Source organism: Heteronotia binoei, chromosome 2 (genome assembly GCF_032191835.1).
Source record: "Heteronotia binoei isolate CCM8104 ecotype False Entrance Well chromosome 2, APGP_CSIRO_Hbin_v1, whole genome shotgun sequence".
NCBI classification, from domain to species: domain Eukaryota; kingdom Metazoa; phylum Chordata; class Lepidosauria; order Squamata; family Gekkonidae; genus Heteronotia; species Heteronotia binoei.
In genome coordinates this window covers 91,444,842-91,466,103 of record NC_083224.1, presented here as the reverse complement: position 1 = coordinate 91,466,103, position 21,262 = coordinate 91,444,842, and the positions used below count along the sequence as shown (strand labels likewise).

The 21,262-nt window shown below is 46.0% G+C and overlaps 1 protein-coding gene across 4 annotated transcripts in view; it reads right to left on the bottom strand.

Moving 5' to 3' along the window:
- LOC132566504 (glutathione S-transferase Mu 1-like) overlaps nucleotides 1–21,262 on the bottom strand; it is a 52,174-nt gene that overhangs the window by 10,204 nt on the left and 20,708 nt on the right. For 2 of the 4 annotated variants that reach the window (XM_060231610.1, XM_060231606.1), the window contains exon 8: nucleotides 20,235–20,480. In XM_060231610.1, the coding sequence (XP_060087593.1) occupies nucleotides 20,385–20,480 (96 nt within the window). In that variant the 3' untranslated portion in view covers nucleotides 20,235–20,384. Of the gene's footprint in view, nucleotides 1–8,428; nucleotides 8,505–15,586; nucleotides 15,832–20,234; nucleotides 20,481–21,262 lie in introns of those variants that run through there. The other 2 variants (XM_060231608.1, XM_060231609.1) reach the window with 2 other exon arrangements.

Below are 21,262 nucleotides of genomic sequence, written 5' to 3'. Positions count from 1 at the left end.
GATCCTTGGACAACAATCTGCATCGGCAGAAACTCTGGCCACAGGTTAAGAATACTCATGAGCACTAGCACTTTAAGAACTGCATCTGAAAGATTACCATCTAATTGGTAGCTTTGACTTCCACTCTCCACTGAGACAAGCAGTTTATATTGCAGGCAACTATAGAGACTGAAATTAGTTAATTAATTAGTGATATTATTAATTGTTTAGCGCTGAGGGTTATTTAATTATTAGCAGATTAATTTTGAGGGGTAAAATTGGGGGGGTATTTATTAATGTGCTATTGATGTTTTAAAGTTAGCTAATCAATTGGAGGTGGTTTAGGGTTGGGGGTTTTAAAATTAATTAACTATGGATTAAATTAATAGTGGACCGGCAATTTCAGGGATGAAGTAGAAGGGGAGGGAGGTTAAGATTAGGATAATATAGGTGGGGGGAGAAGACAACTCGGTATTGGTGGAGGACATACCGAGCACAGGTGGATGTCTGACCTGGGGATCCCAGTGCTCATGGGGAGGGGAAGGTACGACGGTGGGAGCAGACGGAATGATAAGGGAAGGAGGCGGAGACAAAACAGTGCTCAGCCCCCTTCCAGCCTGCGTCCCATCCTGACAGTGACAGGTAGTGGGGCCAAGAGGAATAGCCCGTCTCCGTCATTGGTGTTATGTAACGCCAGGTCCATAAACAATAAGACCTCGATCCTTAGGGAATTCCTGCTTAAGCAGGATATGGACCTGGCTTGCGTGACCGAGACCTGGGTGCAAGATGGGGAGACAGTAGCTCTCTCCCAGATGACACCCCCGGGTTATTTGGTCTTTCACCAATCACGGACAAACAGGCGGGGGGGGGAGGGGTGGTGCTACTCATACAGGAGGATTACTCCTTCAGTGCTCTCCCGGCCCCAACGATCAATGGTTTAGAATGTGCTGGTTTGGCGTGGGATGTGGGGGAGGGGTTGGCGATTTGGCTGGTGTACCGTCCGCCTAACGCACCGGCCAACGCCTTACCATCCCTGATGGAGGCCGTGGCAAGCTGGGCGTTGTAGTTCCCAAGGCTTATGGTCTTGGGTGATTTCAATGTCCATGCGGATGACATGGCCTCCAACCGGGCGATGGATCTAGTGTCTTCCATGGCGACACTGGGACTCTCCCAATTTGTTACCACTCCCACACACCAAGCCGGGCACATGTTAGATTTGATCTTTGCATCCGGGATTTTGGTGGACGACATCGCTGTGGAAGCGGTCCCATGGTCGGATCATCTAGCCCTCAAGGCCCGTGTGGGTGCACCGCCCCAACCCTGTATGGGCAGCAAGCCTATTTTGGCTCGCCCGCAGAGTCTGATGGACCCTGAACAGTTCCAAATGGCTCTGCGGGATCCGTGGCCCCCTAGCGATTCCCTTGATGACCTGGTAGAGGCTTTGCATGACAGGCTGTCCAGGGCCATCAACGAGATTGCACCTCTGTGTCCCCGTAATAGGCTGGCTCCATGGTACACCTCGGCGTTACGGCAGCTGAAACAGGGACTCAGACGACTAGAGAGGCGGTGGCGGCATACTCGTGATGAAGCGACGAGAACATCCTACAGAACATTTATGAAGTCTTATGAGATGGCAGTCAAGGCCGCAAAGAAAGACTACTTTGCGGCTAGGACTGCATCTGCAAATTCACGCCCGGCACAATTATTAAAGATAATTGAGAATTTGACAACTCTGCCTCAAGGCAGACCAAATGTGAGGGAATTAGAAATAGGCTGTGAGGCTTTTGCGAAAATTTTTGCAGACAAAATCTTGTTGCTCCGCCAGGACTTTCCCGCCACGTTGGATACAGTACAAGAACTCGAGGCTCCGTGTCCGTCTTCTGATTTTGTCTTGGACCACTTCAACGCACTTAGCCTGGGGGAAGTCAACGGAATTCTCTCTACTGTGTGCCCTACAACTTGCGATCTTGACCCATGCCCCTCCTGGCTAATTAAATCTTGCCAGAAGGAGCTTAGATATCCTGTACAGGATATCATAAATAGATCCCTCTTGGAAGGGCAATTTCCAACATCCTTGAAAGAGGCTATGGTTCGCCCTCTCTTGAAAAAAAGTACAGCAGATCCGGCCGAATTGGCGAATTACCGACCGGTCTCGAACTTAGCATTCTTAGGTAAAGTTATGGAGAGGGCAGTGGCGTTACAGTTGCAGAGTTTTCTGGATGACACTTCCACCTTAGATTCCCACCAGTCCGGCTTTCGGCTGGGTCATGGGACAGAGACAGTGCTGGTCGCCTTGGTAGATGACCTCCAGCGGCATCTGGATCGAGGCGGCGTGGCGGTGCTGATATTGTTAGATCTGTCGGCTGCGTTCAATGCGGTCAACCATCGGCTACTGACCCACCGGCTCGCCGACACAGGGATTAGGGGGTCGGCCTTACAGTGGCTTTCCTCCTTCCTTGACGGACGGGGACAAAGGGTGGCAATTGAGGGAGAGCTGTCCCAGAGGCACTCATTAGTGTGTGGGGTGCCACAAGATGCAGTTCTCTCTCCGATGTTATTTAACATCTACATGCGCCCCCTTGCCCAGATTGCTCAGAGGTTTGGGCTTGGGTGCCACCAATATGCAGATGACACCCAGCTCTATCTACTAATGGACGGCCGGCCTGACTGCATCCCGGAAAACCTGGACCTAGCATTGCAGGCCGTGGCAGGTTGGCTCAGGCTGAGTGGGTTGAAGTTGAATCCAACGAAGACAGAGGTCCTTTGCTTGGGCCGCAGTGCCCCGGGAAGGGAAATTCCTCTCCTGGTTTTTGACGGTGTGCCGCTGAAAGCGGCCCATAGGGTCAAGAGCTTGGGGGTTCTTCCGGAGCCTTCATTATCAATGGAGGCACAGATAGTGGCCACTGCCAAGTCTGCGTTTTTTTCCATCTTCGACGGGCGAAGCAGTTGGCCCCCTTCCTTGGGCGCCGGGACCTAGCAACTGTGATCCATGCAACGGTCACCTCGAGACTGGACTACTGTAACGCCCTCTACATGGGGCTGCCCTTGTGCCGAACCCGGCGGCTGAAGCTAGTGCAGAACGCGGCGGCTAGGCTGTTGTTGGGACTCCCAAGATGGGAGCATATACGGCCGGGGCTGCGCGGGCTGCACTGGCTGCCAGTGGTGTACCGAGTTCATTACAAAGTGCTGGTTATTACCTTTAAAGCCCTATATGGCCGAGGACCTGCCTACTTGAGGGACCGTCTCTCCCCATACGAACCCCAGAGAGCGCTGAGGTCAGCTGGAAAGAACCAGCTGAATATCTCTGGGCCAAGGGAGGCCAGATTGAAGACTACTCAGGATCGGGCCTTCTCCATTACAGCTATTGTGGAACCAACTCCCGGAGGAGGTGCGGGCCCTGCGGTGTCTAGACCAATTCCGCAGGGCCTGCAAGACCTACCTCTTTAAAATAGCCTTCACTTAATACCGAGCCAAGAAAGATTCGCTGGATATGTTTTAGCCACTGAATTTTATAGAAGATCTGAGTCATAGCACCATAACGTTACTTTTAATACAAGTTGATTTAATGATGGTTTTATATAATTGCAATTATTGTGAATTATGGTTTTATTATACATTGTATTTATATGTTGTGAGCCGCCCTGAGCCTGCCTCGGAGGGGAGGGCGGGATATAAATAAAAGGTATTTTATATATATATATATATACACACACACACACACACACACACACACACACAAACGCACACACACACTGTGGCTAATAGCCACTGATGGACCTCTGCTCCATATTTTTATCTAACCCCCTCTTGAAGCTGTCTATGCTTGTAGCCGCCACCACCTCCTGTGGCAGTGAATTCCACATGTTAATCATCCTTTGGGTGAAGGAGTACCCTTCCTCTTGCATCTAACGGTATGCCTCCAGCCCACCCCGATAACATTTCATGCTAATAAACTTCTATCAGACATTAGGGTTTGTAGAATCTTTCGGGATCAAGTGCCGTGTTCTACTGGAGAAAGTTTTCCTTCCAGACGTTTCGTTCTCAGCTGCGGAGAACATCCTCAGTGGCGTTGCAGCCAGAGCAGGCGCTCAGACCTTCTTGGCTGCTGTGCATTGAGCACAGACTCAATGCACAGCAGCCAAGAAGGTCTGAGCGCCTGCTCCGGCTGCAACGCCACTGAGGATGTTCTCCGCAGCTGAGAACGAAACGTCTGGAAGGAAAACTTTCTCCAGTAGAACACGGCACTTGATCCCGAAAGATTCTACAAACCCTAATGATGTTACCAGCCGTGAAAACCTGAAATCTTTGATTCTATCAGACAGTTCCAGATAACAAAAAGACATGTATGCATTGCACAGATTACAGTATTTCAACAACATTCCACTTCCTCCCAGCAATTTTGTACTTTTTCAAAATTTAGTACACAGATTAACATAGTTGTGAAGTTCACAAGCATATAACATGGACCCCTAGGGCAATTTTGGACATTCTAAACAAGGGTGGTAGGAGAAGAACAGACCACAGCACAGGTGAAAAATACCCAGATTGGCTTAGCATGTTTGAAGCCCTTCATGCCATACAGGCAAATCGGAAGATTCTGTTCACTTACCGTGAAGTCTTCCTTCTCAGTGGTCCCAGAGTGGGTCAATCCTGACCTATGGGAATGTAGCTCCTCCTCTCCATAGGCAGGGCCAGCAAAACAAGTTCCTTCCAGGAGGGGGTGCTATTCCCCTTAACTTTCAGTTCGTCTACAAGCCAGTCGACTCCCGACTACAAACTAGAAAACAAACTGCAACCGAGGGAAGAAACACCACAGTAATACCTGTCTTACCCTCCCAGACCCGGAATCAAGGAAGCATGTACAGAATCATCCAACTGCCTTTATTCATAATGGTGGAACTGGACAGTTTGGTACAACCAAACCAGAACGCCTTTAACCAATAACTCCCCATGTGCAATTACATGGTCCACAGCAAACTCAGCAAAAAGACAAATCCCCAAACTCCCGGGACTCCCAGTGTATTGATGCAAAGACCTGAGTAAATCCCAAACTGGGCGGGGAGGACTGACCCACTCTGGGACCACCGAGAAGGAAGACTTCACAGTAAGTGAACAGAATTTTCCATTCTCCAGTGGTCCCAGTAGAGGGTCAGTTCTGACCTATGGGACTTATAACAGCAGTTCCCAAGGGTGGGCCCACTCAGTCCTTTGGATCAAATAACAGCCTGCAACACCCTCCTACAGAATGCCGCCTCAGCTGAAGCGAGTTATCAATATGGTATTGCTTCATAAAGGAATGAACAGAGCGCCAAGTGGCCTCTTCGCACACCACCTCCATAGAAGGGAAAGCTCTGTAAGCTGCAGAAGTGGCCGCTCCCCTTTAGGAGTGAGCTGTGATGCCTGATGGAGGCTCCAATCCCCTGGCCTTATACGCCTCGATGATGCAGCCTCACAACCATCTACTAAGTGTAGATTTAGAAATGGCTTTACCCAGGGCTCTAGCACTAAAAGAAACAAATAAGGAATCAGAAGACCGTAGAGGCTTAGTTCTGTCCAGGTCAAAGCTTAAGGCTCTGCGAACATCCAGACAGTGCCATAGCCTCTCCTTTTCGTACTGTGAATTAAGACAAAAGGAAGGAAGAATAAGCTCTTCCGATCTATGAAACAGTGAGTTAACTTTTGGGACAAAGGCCGGGTCAGGTCTCAAGACCACCTTATCTCGGTGGAAAACACAAAGATCTTTGTGGATAGACAATGCCTTAATCTCAGACACCCTGCGTGCCAAAGTAATTCCCACCAGGAAAATCGTAAAAGTAAGCATTTTTAAACTGCATGAAGCCATAGGCTCAAAAGGCTTGTGACTTTAGGCCTCAAGCACTACATTCAAATTCCAAGAAGGGAACTTGTGTCCCTGCGGTGGATTAAGAAGAGACACCCCTCTTAAAAAGCGTTTGATATGTGAATGTTTTGACAATAACTTGCCCTTCCTATCACCTCTCACTGCTGAAATGGCCGCTACCTGCCTTTGGAGGGTATTGGTACTAAGTTCCTTCTCCAAACCCCCCTGAAGAAAGGCTAGCATGTCTGCTATCTTAGCAGACATTGGGTCTGCACTGTTCTCCTGACACCAGGACACAAAGGTCTGCCAAGTGGCACTGTACACTCTATTAGTAGACATTCGTCTAGCAGCCAGCATGGTCTCTACAACCCCTTTTTGGTACCCCAACTCAGTCAGTTGCCTCCGTTCAACTTCCACACTGTGAGTCTTAGCATCTCCAGTCGTGGACACAGCACCTCTCCCTGTAGCAGGAGATCCTTCCTTAGCGGAAGTATCCAGGGTTCGGCTACCCTGAGATGCATCAACTCCTAGAACCAGACCCTTCTTGGCCAAAAAGGTGCTATTACTATTACCTCCGCCCCCAAGTCCTGTACCCTGAGCAAGAACCTCTGCAGCACCTGCACTGGGGGAAAGGCATAAAGAAGAGTCCTGGGCCACTCTGCGTCCAACGCATCTGTGCCTGTGGCCTTTTGAGTTCTTGTTCATCACAGGAAGTTTGGAACTTGATGGTTTAGTTCCGAAGTGAACAAGTCCACCTTTGGAAACCCAAACCTCTGGCAAACTTGACGGAAGACCATCTCGTTCAGCAGCCAGTCCGCTAACACGTTGTCCTTCCCTGCAATGTGTGTCACCTTCAGGGACAGAAGATTTGTCTCCACCCAGTCCATCAGCAGAGTTGCCTCTCACTGCAAGAGTTTCAATCGTGTCCCTCCTTGCTTGTTCACGAAGACTTTCGCTGTCATATTGTCCATTTGGACAAGAACATGTTGGCCTTTCACTATGTCCGGAAGGTGGAGCAGAGCTAGTCTGATCGCCCTCACTTCCAGGATATTTATACTGTTGGAAGTCTCCTGACAGGACCAGCACCCTTGAACCATCTGTCCTTTCGCATGTGCCCCCCAGCCAAACAAGCTGGCATCCGTCATCACAACTGTTTGAATTGGTTCTCGCAGAGCCTGTCTGGCTTGGAACTGCCATGGCGACAACCACCATTGCAAGGCCACTTTCACCCATTTTGCACTCCAACCTGGAGCGGCTTCCTCTGAGCAATGGCTGTCTGGAAGGGGCGTAGGAAGGACTGGATGGGTCATGTATGGGAACGTGCCCATTGCACAAGGTCCTGGCACGAGACTGAGTCCCACCAATTTGGCTAGAGTCATCACTTGCGTGGTTTTGGCCTGTAACACTGAATGGATCAGTTGTGTCAGTTTCGCTTGTCTTTCCTGGGTGAGGAAGACTCTGTCTTGCCTGGTATCGGTCTGTACCCCCAGGTGAAGGATGGATTGAGTCGGTGTGAGGGAACTCTTCTCCCAATTTATGACAAACCCGTGGGAGGATAGAACATCCATTGTCTCCTTCAGGGCTGCCTTCGTCTGCGCAAATAATGGTGCCTTGATTAAGTTGTCGTCCAGGTATGGAAACAATGATACTCCCTTGAGATGCAAGGCTGCCACTAGAGTCACCAGTATCTTTTCCCCATTGCTAAACTTCCTCCTCCACTAATACCCCCATCCGTGGGCCTCTGGGACCCTACCTGTTCCTCAGGAGGGAGGAGGAGTCCGTCGCCGTCCTGTTCGCGCTGCTGGGTCCGGACAGAGGCTCTGGATGTCCGCGGGGCTGCTGATGCGTGTGCTGTCTCCGCCCTGGTCATCTGCAGTCTCCACTGCTCGCCGCCGCATTCTTTGCTCCCGTGTGCTTCATGTACCCGCGGCTCAGCTGTGCTGTCTGGAAATGGACTGGAGCCAGCGTGGCTTTGCCGCCTCACTCAGAGAGGCGTGGGGAAACTGCAGCCACATTCCTGGGTCTCCCGGCTTCTGCCAGACTCCAGGAAGCTTCAGATGCCGAGGGAAGGGGGGAGATTAAGCTGCTCCGTCCCTTTCCTCATCGCTTCTGCTGTGGTCTTTTTTTTTTTTTTTTTGCAAAGTTGAGCTGAAGCTCAGCTGGCACCTGCTCTGGAAGCAGGGCCAAACAAAACTGAAAGTTAAGGGGAATAGCACCCCCTCCTGGAAGGAACTTGTTTTACTGGCCCTGTCTACAGAGAGGAGGAGCTACATTCCCAGAGGTCAGGACTGACCCACTACTGGGACCACTGGAGAACTGCTTCTCTCCTCCTAGGAAGTGCAGACTGCATCAGAAACCAGGGATGCTAGCCTCCAGGTGGGACATGGGGATCCCCTGAAATTAAAGATAATCTTCAGACTAAAGATCAGTTTCCCTAGAGAAAATGGATGCTTTGGAGGGTGGACTCCATGTCAATATACCCCACTGTGGTGCCTGTTTTCCCCAGCCTCCATCCTCAACCTAGATTTGGCAACCCTACAAGAAACAGGTCTTCATTAGCATCAAACACAAGAAAGGGCTTTGTGTGTTCCATATACCAGCAGTACTCACCTTCTCCACAGCTGTATAATTTATCTTCATAGGGTGTTTCTGTGTACTCCAGTAGTAACCTGATGGCATGAGCAAGCTGTTAATAAAAGGAAAAAAGGCCAACACATTATGAGAAGCCAGTATCCTCATAAACAGAAGTTACTCATGCAGCTCAAGTTTACATGGAAGTCACTTCCATAGATTTGCCTCGATGTAGATATGCATAGGAATTATGCCATAAAAGATTTTAGAACAGGGGTGGGGAACATCAGGTGAGATCACTTGGTCTGGCCCTCGGGGACTGCTGGACTGAGCCAAGCCACATAGTGGCCTCCCTGGGGCCCAGCTGCCTAGTGAGGATTATGCAGCCCAGCTGCACTGTGCAGTAGCCTCCCCATGGCCCAGCTGGCAGGCAGAGAGCACGGGGTTCGCCATGCTGCAGTCTCCCTGGGGCCTGGCCGGCTGGCCAGGATCACTGCAAGGCCTGGAAAAGTCACCGTCACAGTTCAGGTAAGTTTTCCTCTCATTTCTTTATTTCTATTTCTTCCCTCCATTCTGTTTCCTTTAATTCCCCCTTTCTTTATTTCCTTCTCTTCCCCTTTATCTTTCTTTCTTTCTTTCTTTCTTTCTTTCCCTTTATCCCTATTTCTTCATTTTCTTTTCGTCCACTTTTCTTCCCCATTTCTTTATTTCCCTTTCTTCCCCCCATTTCTTTTTTTCCCTTTATGATATGTGTGACGGAAAGCAATGGGTTAAGCATAAGCTGAAGACGCACAGGGCTGCGTCAGGTGACCTGAGGGTGGGGGCAAAGTGCTCTGAGCTCTCAGGGAGGGAAAAAAGTTAGTTTAGTGAGAGAAACTGCTGAGGCAGGAGTTCAGTCAGTTGGAGTCTGACAGAGTGGAGGCCTGTCAGAGAAGTCTGTCAGTGGGGACCTGACAGAGACTGAGAGGGTCAGTTAGTGCCGGCCAGAAGGGCTAAGAGGGCAGTTGATCCTGTGAAGAAGCTGGAGACGGAGACGGGGAAGTCTTCCAGAGACTGCCAGCTGGACAAAACCAGCCAAGAGGGCTGTGTGTGTGTGAGTCAGTTAAGACCAGAATGGTCACAGACACCGGGAAACTACTCTAAAGATCTAGTGAGGAGGCTGAGGGAGTGGATGTGGGTCTGAGACACCAAGAAGGGCTGAGAGGAGAGACTCCAGTCGAGGGGTGAGACTAGACACATCAATCCCAAGAGGCCAGACCTTGGCTAGAGGTGGAGAGTGAGTTAAAGGGAATGGTGAACTGTGTAACTGTGAGAGATCCAAGAAAGTAAAAGTGACTGTAAGCTTGAAACAACTGAACAAAGAATAAGCCTGTGTAAATATCTCCCATATCCCTAGTTAAGACTTTTTGTTACAATAAATCTGTGGTTTAAGTTAAAGTTCTCGTGAGCCTATATATTTTGTGGGAAGAATAAACAAAGCTGCTGGGGTCCCATCAACAGAACAAGTAAAAATACCCCGAAGAGACGAAAATATAGAGATCCAGTGAGGCCATGAGGTGGGCGCTGCTATAATATGATAAATTTATTGTCATTGTTCTCAAAAAAGGAAAATGAGAGCAACGAAATGAGGTGCTCTTCCACAAACATACCAACACATCAACACTAAAAAAAGGACATATACATAAACCATTTAAATACATCTAAAACAAATAACCATTCATGACCCTACATTTAGCCTACATCTAAAACAAATAACCACTCATAACCCTGCATTTAACCTAACCACAGCACTTGGATAGAAGCTGCCCTTAAATCTATTTGTCTTAGCCTTTATTACCCTTTCCTCCTTCCATTTCATTTTCCTCCCCCCCCCCATTTCTTTCTTTTCCTTTCCTTTCCCTTCCTTTCTCCCCCCCCATGGAACCTGAGTAGTGGGCATTGTGAAGGATTGCCACTGGGGTATGTTGGTGCTTTTAAAGGTCTGCTGGGAGAAGTTGCAGTTTCCACATGGAGGGAGGGAGGGGTGGCAGGGGTGGGGGGTGGGTGCCAGCTACCTCCAGTTCAATTTGCACTTGATTATCCCAGATGGTGTGGCCTAATATGCTAATAAGTGTGACCTAATATGTTACTATTAGGGGATGTAGTCTAATATGTCTGGACCTAGGCATTTGCCTAGGGTAGCAGGCCGGGCTCTGTGTGTGTGTGCTGAATTAGGCTCTCCCCATGTGACTTCAAATAGAAAAATAATTATTTGCATTAATTTTGCTAGCCTGAATCATTCTTCCTCGGCAGAGCACTGTTTTTTAAGTTGATAGTTTTGTATGGCCCACAAATGATGTTATAAATATCCAAATGGCTCTTGGCAGAAAAAAGGTTCCCCACCCCTGTTTTGCAACATTGGTCAATTCTGATCTATTCTTGGTCCTCTCAGGCACAACATTGTCTCACACATAGTAACTATTTTTTAGATCCCATTTCCTCACATACTTAATCCAGTTTAAAATTGCCGTAAAACAATACTATTAATTAGGCCCATAAAGGAAACCTAACCAATTAAAGATTCTGGACCAGTAGAGAACATCTTTTCAGCTTTAAAAGGTGGCTACTCTGCGTTCATTTCAAAGTGCTGTTTATAACCTATGAATAAGCTCTTAACAGTTTAGAGCTAGGAAACCTGAAGGTCTACTTGCTTCCAGGCCGGTAGCTACAGTGCGGCCTGGGAGGGACAGGCCCATCCTTTCAACCCCCCTTCCAACTATATGGCCCCTCCATTGGAGGGCCCCCCTTTGCTCACCACCACTCTGAACAAGTAGTAGCATTACTGATGGTCTTTTCACTTTTTTTTCTTCCCTTCCCTAACACACTTCGCATAGCAAAGTGGATGGGAGAGTCAAGAAGTCTCTGTCTCTCTGAGAGGGGGGCACATAAGGGGTGGGGGAACGCAGCTGCTGTGACTGCCCAGGTGAAGGGGGGTTAACTTGAGGAACTCAAGGCAGCTTACAGTGCCGAGAGCCCTGGGCTGCCGAACTGGGTGCCCCCCCCCCCAAAAAAAACCCCCAACAAATCCTGCTGTGGGCCCCACCAAACATGAAATCCTGGCTATGGCCCTGCTTGCTTCCATCTCAATCTGCCTGTCTATCAGAATATTCTACTGATGCCCTTCTCTGGGCACTCTGTCTTCTGAGGTAACACAGGCTGTTACTAGGAAGAAGGTCTTTTCAGTAGAGACACCTTTACTCCATAATTCTCTCCCTACTGTATCTCCAGAATTTTTGGTGGGTCCTTTTTTTTTGCTTTTTTTTTGCTGATCCTGAATGAACTAATGTCTTTTATTCTATTCAATCTGCTGTTTATTGGATGCTATTAACATATTCTTTTATCAATTATTTAACATTGATTTGAGTGTGTATGTATCTCCACCAAAAATTCTGGAAATATATTTGTTAGCCACCTTGGAAATCTATAACTGAGTGGAAGGGTAAAAATATTTTAAGACAAACAGCTCCAGCTCCTTTCTGTGACTAAGCTAGGAACTATACATTCTGGAAAAGACTATACAAGGCCCTACTTACTGCTTATAATCTAACACCAGAAACAACAAAGGTGAAGAGAAACAAGGAGGCTACATTATCAACTAATAAGCACAATGGAGAAAGACAAACAAAAAGCTAACCTTCAAATGACCCCTTTTTCAGGACTTCCCTGAAATGGCTCCCCTTGCAGAAGAGAAAGTTGCAGTGTGAATTAAGAGAAGGAAACAATGAAACCCAGCACAAGCATCTGCGGTGAAATTTAGAATAAATCTTTCTGGTTAGAAGGTCCTGCTTCCACTCTCAGAAATCTCATGGCAAAACTTTTATACCTTTAAAATCCTAACTTAAGTGGGCAACCATGAACACAGGAAATTTGCCAAATCCCTTGATTTATTTCAAAACCAATGTACATATTTCAGGTGTCTCCCAGACTTCATTCCCTTAGTACTACCAATCAATTTAGGTCACCTCTGCACAACAACTTTCCAGCAACAACTGCTAACCCGTCAAATTAACTGGATACAGATTCCACAGTAGTTCTGGATTTACTCTCAGCAGTCTCCAGTTGTAAAGTAAATTTCCCCAGCATTATCACCAAGATCCATTGTTTCTTTATTAACTGCTGCCAAAGCCTTCTGTTCTCCACAGTTCCTAATTACAGTAACCTCTTTGCTGGTTTTCCCTCCTGACATTTCATCCACCAATTCAAAATGATTCTAGTAAAATTCCTCCCTATTGCTATGATTATGTAACACCCCTTCAGAAACCCTTTTGCATGGCACAAAGTCCTCTTCCACTCTGAACCTCCGATCATTCTTTTAAAACTATCCTTCTTGCCCTGTATCTTCTCCCACACTTACCCTCATTTTCCCAGTACACTGAAAAACGAATGTTGCTATCTGTAGTCTTTGCATGCCCCAACTTCTCTCTCCATGCCTAGATGCACCCCTTTTCTGTACATTAAACTGAATCCCACACCTCAAGACAAAATAAGGTTATGTTATCACATAACTACTTAAAACTCAAGTGCAGTATAGTGGTTAGAGTGCTGGACTAAGATCTGGGGACCCAGGTTCAAATCTGCACTCTACCATGAAGCTTGTTGGATGACTTTAAGTCAGAAATTCTCTTACAGCCTCAGGGTAAAACAGATGAGCACAGAACATCATAAGCTGCCCTGAGCGCCTTAGAATAAGGGTAGGATTTTTAAAATGTGCTAAATAAATCAATCATCAATTCTTTGCCTTATTCTATATACAACTGTATAGGACATAAATGAATCTCAGGCTGTACCTCTTGCATTTCATTGGCTTTTAACCTCAATGTTTATTGTTTTTTTTCTCTATATGATCACATATGGAGAACATTCTCTCATGAGCGTTCGTCAATCTATCTGATACAGCCTCAAATGCCTTCCTTGTGGAAGATCAAAACACTAAGACATCAGAAATAAATAAAGCTTGGCTGTCTTCATTCACAAGACTTTTTGAGGAACAAAAATAAAGCAAACAATTCTTACATATGTATATATACACCACAATATCACAAAATTCAGGCTGCAATCACACACACTAAATAATGTACTTTTAATCCACTTTGCAACTGAATTTTACTTTGTGAACTGTTGGAAAGTGCACTGAAAGTGGGTTGAAAGTGCATTACTTAGTGCGTGTGATTGCAGCCTCAAAATGGTTTACTTAACAGATCTTTATAAGATGTGCAGCAATTGCCTTTTGATCACACTAAGTTTACAACATGTCTTTGCCTGGAGCAATCCTGCCAACGTCTCTCTCTCAAATTCTTACATAACAAGAGGCAGCAATGGGTTGTACCAAAACAAGTCTCTGATTGCAAAAGATGAATTTTGTATTGTAATTTAACAGGAGATGTTAACACAGATTTATATGCCCCAGGTATATTTAAAAAAGCTTATGCCACACAGAAATGTGGTAATCTAAAAATACCACCGCTACAACACACTAACATGCCCAACACTCTAGAATCTAGTTAGAGTCCAGGGGCACCCTTTAAGACTAACAAAGGTTTTAATCAAGGTATGATCTTTGCGTGCACACACACTTTCAGCTACTTCAGATTCAGGCGAAAGCTCATGCCTTGAATAAAACTTTGTTGGTCTTAAAGGTGCGACTGGATTCTAACTTTGTTCTATTGCTTCAGACCAACACAGCTACCCCACCTAGATCTACACTCTAGAACAGAGGTGGCCAAACTTGCATAACATAAGAGTCACTAAGAATAAACAGCAGATGTTTGAGAGCCACAAGACATGAATGTCAGAGGGAAGGAGGGAGATGATGATTAAAGAGAGAGCAACTTTAACTTTAACTGCATTCTCCAAGCCACCAGCTGGCTTGGAGAACTAATTTAAACAGAGAGAAATGCCTTTTCCAAGCTGTCCAACGGGGTGGTGGGGGCTGCAATGTGTGAAAAAGCCACATGTGGCTCCTGAGCTGCAGTTTGACCATCCCTGCTCTACAATCTATTACTTTAAATGGATTTCCTAAACCACCTGGCCTGCCACTTGTGTATCTTGTCAGCTCCTAACCAATTAATTCTCAGTTTAAAGTTCAGGCACACATTTTGCCAGTTTTAGATGTAAATGAAGTTGCCTGCAAAACACACAACAGATGGAGAAATATTTTATATTTTACATACAAATTTAACATTAATGCACATGTGCTATGTAACTAAGGAGCCCATCCAGTTTATTTACTTTATTATAAAATCCAGCTGACTACGAGAAGGTCAGGGAAGGCATAAAGTCTACACTTCCAGCTTCTGGCCTGCTGTACCTTCCAGGGCTACTTCATTTTCCATATGAAAATTGGATTTATCCCTGTTGTAGGCTTTGGAGGGCCCATCTTACCTTGAGAGACAGTCCCTACAAAGTCTACAACAGTGATAAATCAATACTGGCACCTCTCTGATGCTAGACAAGTTTTACATTACAGCCAGAATTATCTTGCTTTTTGTTTGGGAAGATACTGCCACTGGTTGTTTACACACTGTTTACAGTACATTAATATCGAATGGGTTTTTTTTTTCATTCTTGTCTGTGCATGCATGCATTGGGATGTACCATCACTTCACTGAAATACTGCACTTCTCAGGGAATAAACACGATCTCCCACTCTCTAGGCAAACTCTACAAGGACTTCCAGAAAAACCAAGCGTACAACCTCACCAAGAGGCCTCAGGAAATATATTTAGAGGCCGACTTGTCCTCCTCTCCTTTGCACACAAGAACAGTTAGCTTACAGACTTAAAACAAAAAAAAAAATTCCAAATACACCCTGCGACTGGCTTCCCTCCCTACCACAGAGAGAAACCCGCTGCAGCCACAGGGAGGAGTTAGGAGCGTATCGGGGGAGTGATCATGGATCAGCTTAAGAACTTTTACCGTACCTTCCAATCTATCTTGTCTTAAGCGCGAAAGCCTCGCCACACAGCCCGTGCAGACGACAAAGCCGGAGGCTGCCCCGTCTTTTAAAACCGTCGATGCAGGAATCTTGACCAGACTGCCTTCGAAAGGGACCCGCAGACACAATTCGCGCCCTAGCAAACGCTGGACTGAACCGATTTGCAATAACGTAATAAAGGTAGACACCAGCCTGCCCAGCCAGTTCCCGGACTAACTACTCACCCCTCGAATATCCCAGTAGCCCAAAATCATCGCCATTGCACTCCTGCACCGCTTTCCGCACCAGCTTCAGCAGCAAACTAACAAGAAGGAAGGGGCGGGGTTTCAATTTAATTCTTAAAGGGGCGTGGGTCGCAATTTAATTCTTAAAGGCGTAGCTTCGGTTAAAAGAAGCGGGGGTAGAAGCAACGTTTAGGAAATTGCTTTATAAAGAGACTTTCTTTCGAGAAGGAAGGCGTCTTAATGTTGTCATTTCCCTTTTGTTGCTGTTTTTCCTTCACATTTTCACACAACTTCCTTAGCAACAGCTTCTCTGCTTTTCCCTGATCTCCCCCCCCCCCCGCCCTTTTCTGAATCAGGCAGGGCTTGATTTGAGAGTTTCCGCGGTGTGAAATCCCATTTCCCAGTGCTCAAGTTGCCAATACTGGGTTAGGGAATTCCTGGGGATTTGTGGGTAGAGCTTGCGGTTGGCAGGGTTTATGGAGGGGAGATGTCACCATCATCCATTATTTCCAATGAAGGCAGGCATTTAAAAAGTCCTATGGAAGGGATATCGTTCTTTTAACAATTCCAGTTAGGTAGCTCTGTTAAATATAGCTGCAAAATAAAACAGGAGACCAGTAGCACTTTGAAACTGCAAAGGGGTAGCTGTGTATGACAAAATACAGCAGAAGTCCACCTTAAAGAGGAATAACGTTTATCTCAGCATGAGATTTTGTGAGTCACAGCTCATGTCTTCAGATATGTGAAAGCAAGATTGTACTGGGAATTCTTTTTATGAGGAAGGTGGGTATGGGGGGGGGGGTGAAACAGGGATGTTTGGTGTAAATTCATCCATCTTTCCAATTCCAGGTATAGGTTTTCTGTGTGAGGGGGAAAGGGAAGGGCCATTGGATGTGAATTCCACCATTAATCTTTCAAATGTAACTTCATGGTATACCATGGAAAGGGAAGAGCTGAGACAGAAACCTTAGAGACTAACACTGAAGTGAATGTTCTCCATTAGCTCAGTGCTTATATATTCAGGCATCCACAGAAATAATTGGGAGGGCTGAGATGCACATCACCTATTGGCAGGGCTTTTTTGGTAGAAAATGCCCAGCAGGAACTCATTTGCATATTAGGCCACACTCCCTGACACCAAGCCAGCCGGAACTGCGTTCCTACTAAAGAAAAAAAAAGGCCTGATTATTGGTGTGTTTCTTTCTCCTCCATATGCCATGTTTTCTACCATCTTTTCATGTTGTTCTGGATGCCATGACAACACTTCCTTCACAGTAAACACAATTGGGACCACAGTTTCCCTAAGCTAGATATGAGTCTTCAGTATTTAACAGGAAGCTTTACCTTTCTCAATTATACTCACTCTTTCAAATCTTTTCCTCCTTCCTCCAGTTTTGCCTAGGCACTTCTCTGCACATGGAACTCAATGTGTATCGCTTTGCAGAGTATCTGTACCTTGGAAAATTTCCACATGCTACACATCATTAGAACAGAACAAGTAATATTCATCTGAGCTTCAGGACTAGGAGGCTCTTCTTCCAAAACAGTGCAGAGAGCCCAGGTCTGTCTGCCTGAGCCTGCTATTCCCTCATTAGGACTCTAATTTAGGAGTGGTCTGCCTTCTCAGAGATCATTCTAGATCAGGGGTACTGTTATTTTAATTTGCACAGGCAATCAGATCTCCAATGGCCAATCGGTAGCTCTTCTGGACAATAGCTCCACCTGGCACCACCCACTTCCTAAAAAAATTGGGTGGAACCAGGAAGAGTGTAAATGGATACTACGGTTTCACAGAGGTAACATGTTGGGCACACCTGATGTAGACCTCTTGCTTCCTACATAGAAATACATAAGTGCCATGGTACACTTTTTTTCTTTAAGTTAGTTTTCTATGGGGAAGCAAGACACACACCCACACAGACGCCCATGTATTCACAACAGAAGGGGGGAGATGTTACGATGAGGAAAAGGTAAGGTCCCCTGTGCAAGCACCAGTCGTTTCCGACTCTGGGGTGATGTTGCTTTCTGACTCTGGGGTGATGTTGCTTTCACAACATTTTCACAGCAGACTTTTTATGGGGTGGTTTGCCATTGCCTTCCCCAGTCATCTACACTTTCCCCCCAGCAAGCTGGGTACTCATTTTACCAACTTCAAAAGGATGGAAGGCTAAGTCAACCTTGGGCCGGCTACCTGAATCCAGCTTCTGCTGGAATCGAACTTAGGTTGTGAGCAGAGAGTTCAGACCACAGTACTGCAGTACTGCTGCTTTACCACTCTGTGCCAAGGGGCCGCTACGATGAGAGGGAAGTGTAAAACAGATCCAATGAAAAGATTTGCTAGAGTATCACAGAACAGCTAAAAAGTTGTTGAGGCACACTTTCACCAATTGTATAGAAAGACCCTAACCATTTTCAGATGAGTTTATCTGTCCCAGGTTCAGGCATTCTGGAGAAGATACATTTGCAGCAGGGAACTGTGGAGCATTTGTGTATCTCCTGGAGTTTTGCCCAGCTTTTCTCTGACCTTTCTCAAACCTGCTCTGCTGCAAACGTTTGGGAAGGATCACTGTAAAGCCTGGATGATTGCCATGTGATGTGAATATAAAAGCTGAGATTCCCCTCTCACATGGCAATCACTTTCTCCCCCTGCCCCTGGGAGGCTTTTGGATTTTTAAATAAATTGGCAATTAAACATTGTTATATTGATATAACATTATAACAATATGTGTAACAGGTTCTCTCAATTACTAGCTTTCATTTAATAATAATAATAATAATAATAATAATAATAATAATAATAATAATAATAATAATAAATTTTATTTATATCCCGCCCTCCCGCCTAGACGGCTCAGGGCGGCTAACAACAATTCTTACATTAACATAAATGGATAAAACTTTAAATTTAACAATTAAAAAATTAAACATATAAAAACCAGTTAGTTAAGTTAAAATACATAGTTCAAATCACATTAAATGTGTCTGGCAGCAATAACTGTTCTGGCGCTGGTTCTGCCAGTTTAAATAGTTCCATGATCGTATTATAGATGGCGGTTCTTTGTTCTTAGAAAGAAAAAGTCTCTAGCAAGCATCTGTTGCATGGATATAAGGGGAAAGGCCAATGCCAGATTAAACTAGGGTTGCCAATCCTCAGGTGGGGGCAGGGGATCCCCCCGGTTTGGAGGCCTTCCCCCCGCTTCATCAGAAAGCAGGTGGGGGATGTCTGCTGGGCACTCTATTATTCCCTATGGAGATCAGTTCCCATAGCCATAGGGTATAATGGAAAATTGATCTGTGGGCATCTGGGGCTGGGGGGAGCCTGTTTTTTGAGGTAGAGACACCAAATTTTAGCATAGCATATGGTGCCTCTCCTCAAAATATCCCCCAAATTTCAAAAAAGATTGGACTGGGGGATCCAATTCTATGAGCCCCTAAAGAAGGTGCCCGTATCCTTCATTATTCCAAATGGAGGGAAGGCATTCAAAAGGAGTATGGTCCTTTTAAATGTGATGGCCAGAACTCCCTTCAGAGTTCAATTGTGCTTGACACACCTTTGCTCCTGGTTTCACCCCCAAAGTCTCCTGGCTCCATCCCAAAAGTCCCCAGATATTTCTTGAGTCAGACTTGGCAACCCTGGTTTACCCTGTGGAGGCCCCTAGGTATTCGAAATCTTGGATGCCCCCTCACAAATTTATCTTAGAGTCAGAGTGCTGGCCACCATCCATGGCTACTGCTGCACCTGCAGGCACCTTCTTAAAAGCCCCTTTTACTGAGCTGTGAGGGAGAGGCAGAGAGAGGCAAACTTGGCAGTGACACCAGCAGCAGCCACACCAGGAAAGTCGGGCAAAGAGCAGCTCAGTTGTTGGCTGTGTGTACAGGCTTGGGAGGGCTGCAAGTGGGGGGAAATGGGGGGGGGAAGCCAACCTGGGGCCCCTAAAGGTATGGGGGCCCACAGGCCAGTGCATACTTGACCTAATTGTTAATCCAGCCCTGGGGAAGGCACACCTCTGCAACAGAAAGCACTAGAGACTTTTTTTTAAATGAAAGCTGGGCATTCAGAGAAGTGTTTGCACACATATTGTTATAACAATGTTCAGGTAGATTTTTTTTTTTAAATTGTGAACATCCCAGTGGCTTGAGCCAGATGGCAGCTGCTGGGGACTGGGGAAGAAGGCTGTGGAACCCTGCAGTGTGAAAGCCCCACAGCCCCTGCATTGCACTGGTACCACATCAGCAATGGGGCAACCACACAGCCCTGTCCCAGTGTGAAAACCACTTCCACTTGAAAGGCCAGGAGGGGAATTTCAGTACTTCCAAGCTATACAAACTAAGCTAGCAATTCCTCATATTCCACAAATTCCCTCTTCCACTCTATATGGCAAATGCTTATTGGCACAAAGTAGGCAATATACTTGACTGCCTTCCCACAATAAATGTCCTGGAGTGTCGGGTAAACAGGTAGACGGTTTTTCACTTTACTGGATCTTATTTCTAAATGGTCACTATTGCCAAAACAATATCTTTTCTTCTTATAATGAGGTAATCTTCTAGGCAGATGTGCTGAAGATTTTGCTTGACTCAGACTGAAACACCCATTTTAGTCCCTAGGAGGAGGTTTTACAGCTGAGAAACTATGAAGCCCAGACAATTTTGTTGGCAACTAAAGGCTTTTATTAGCTGGTATGTTAGAATCTTATGCATTTTAGCTATTATAGGAGCTGCATAATACAATTGTCCTTTTTGTTATTATAGCAGATATCATCATCCACTGCCAGTTGTGGAAAGCTCATGATCACCTCTACTCTTTTTCATTGCACCACTTGGCAATTCTCCAGAAAATGGGTGATTTCATGAAACGGCTGGATTTCATGTAGGCAGAAATGTTCTCCAAAGCCTGCAGAGAAAACCATCAGAAGGATCTTTATTAGCAAATTATTTAACACAGAAATAGTCTTGACTGGTGGAGGACAACACAGAGTGGCAGTTAAACAATCACGAATGCTTTGAAAAAGTTTTAACTAGCTGTTATGTGGGATCAGAGGACCAAAATGAAGACCGGGGGGGAGGGGTTGGATCCAAGGTCCAGTGGGCACAAAGCTGTCACCATGACTCATGTGACTATAAATTATATCTAGTGTATGTTACAAGTTTGCACAGGGCTTAGGGTACTTGGTTTCATGATTTTATGAAGTACCATGGTATTCAGTCTTTAGCTACCACCATTCTATCCTAGGATAGGAAGTTTTCTACTGTGTACCACAAGAGTCTCTTTAGAAAGCAATCACAGCAATTGCTGGTTAGACAACCTCTACAGAGCAGTGTTTCTCAAACTGGAGTCCAAAGGACTCTGGGGATCCTTATGGGTACTTCAAGGAGTCCACTATTAATTCTTTTTAAGGACAAAGGATTAATCCCCCTCTCCCCCATCTGATTAATATAAAAACAGTTTTCTAGAAATGGGGAAATGGATTCTCCACCTCAGGGGAAGAGGACAGAATTAACACTCCCCTTCTTTCAAAGGGTGGGAGTTCAAAGAATTGCTTGCTGCTACTCATATAGTCTTCTAGTGTCCAGATCACCTCAGAGCATTAGCCAGAAAGCAAGCTGGGATCAAGCAGCTCAGCCCTAAGACCTTTACATGGATCAGTGGCACCAACAAGGTACAATCTTAGTACA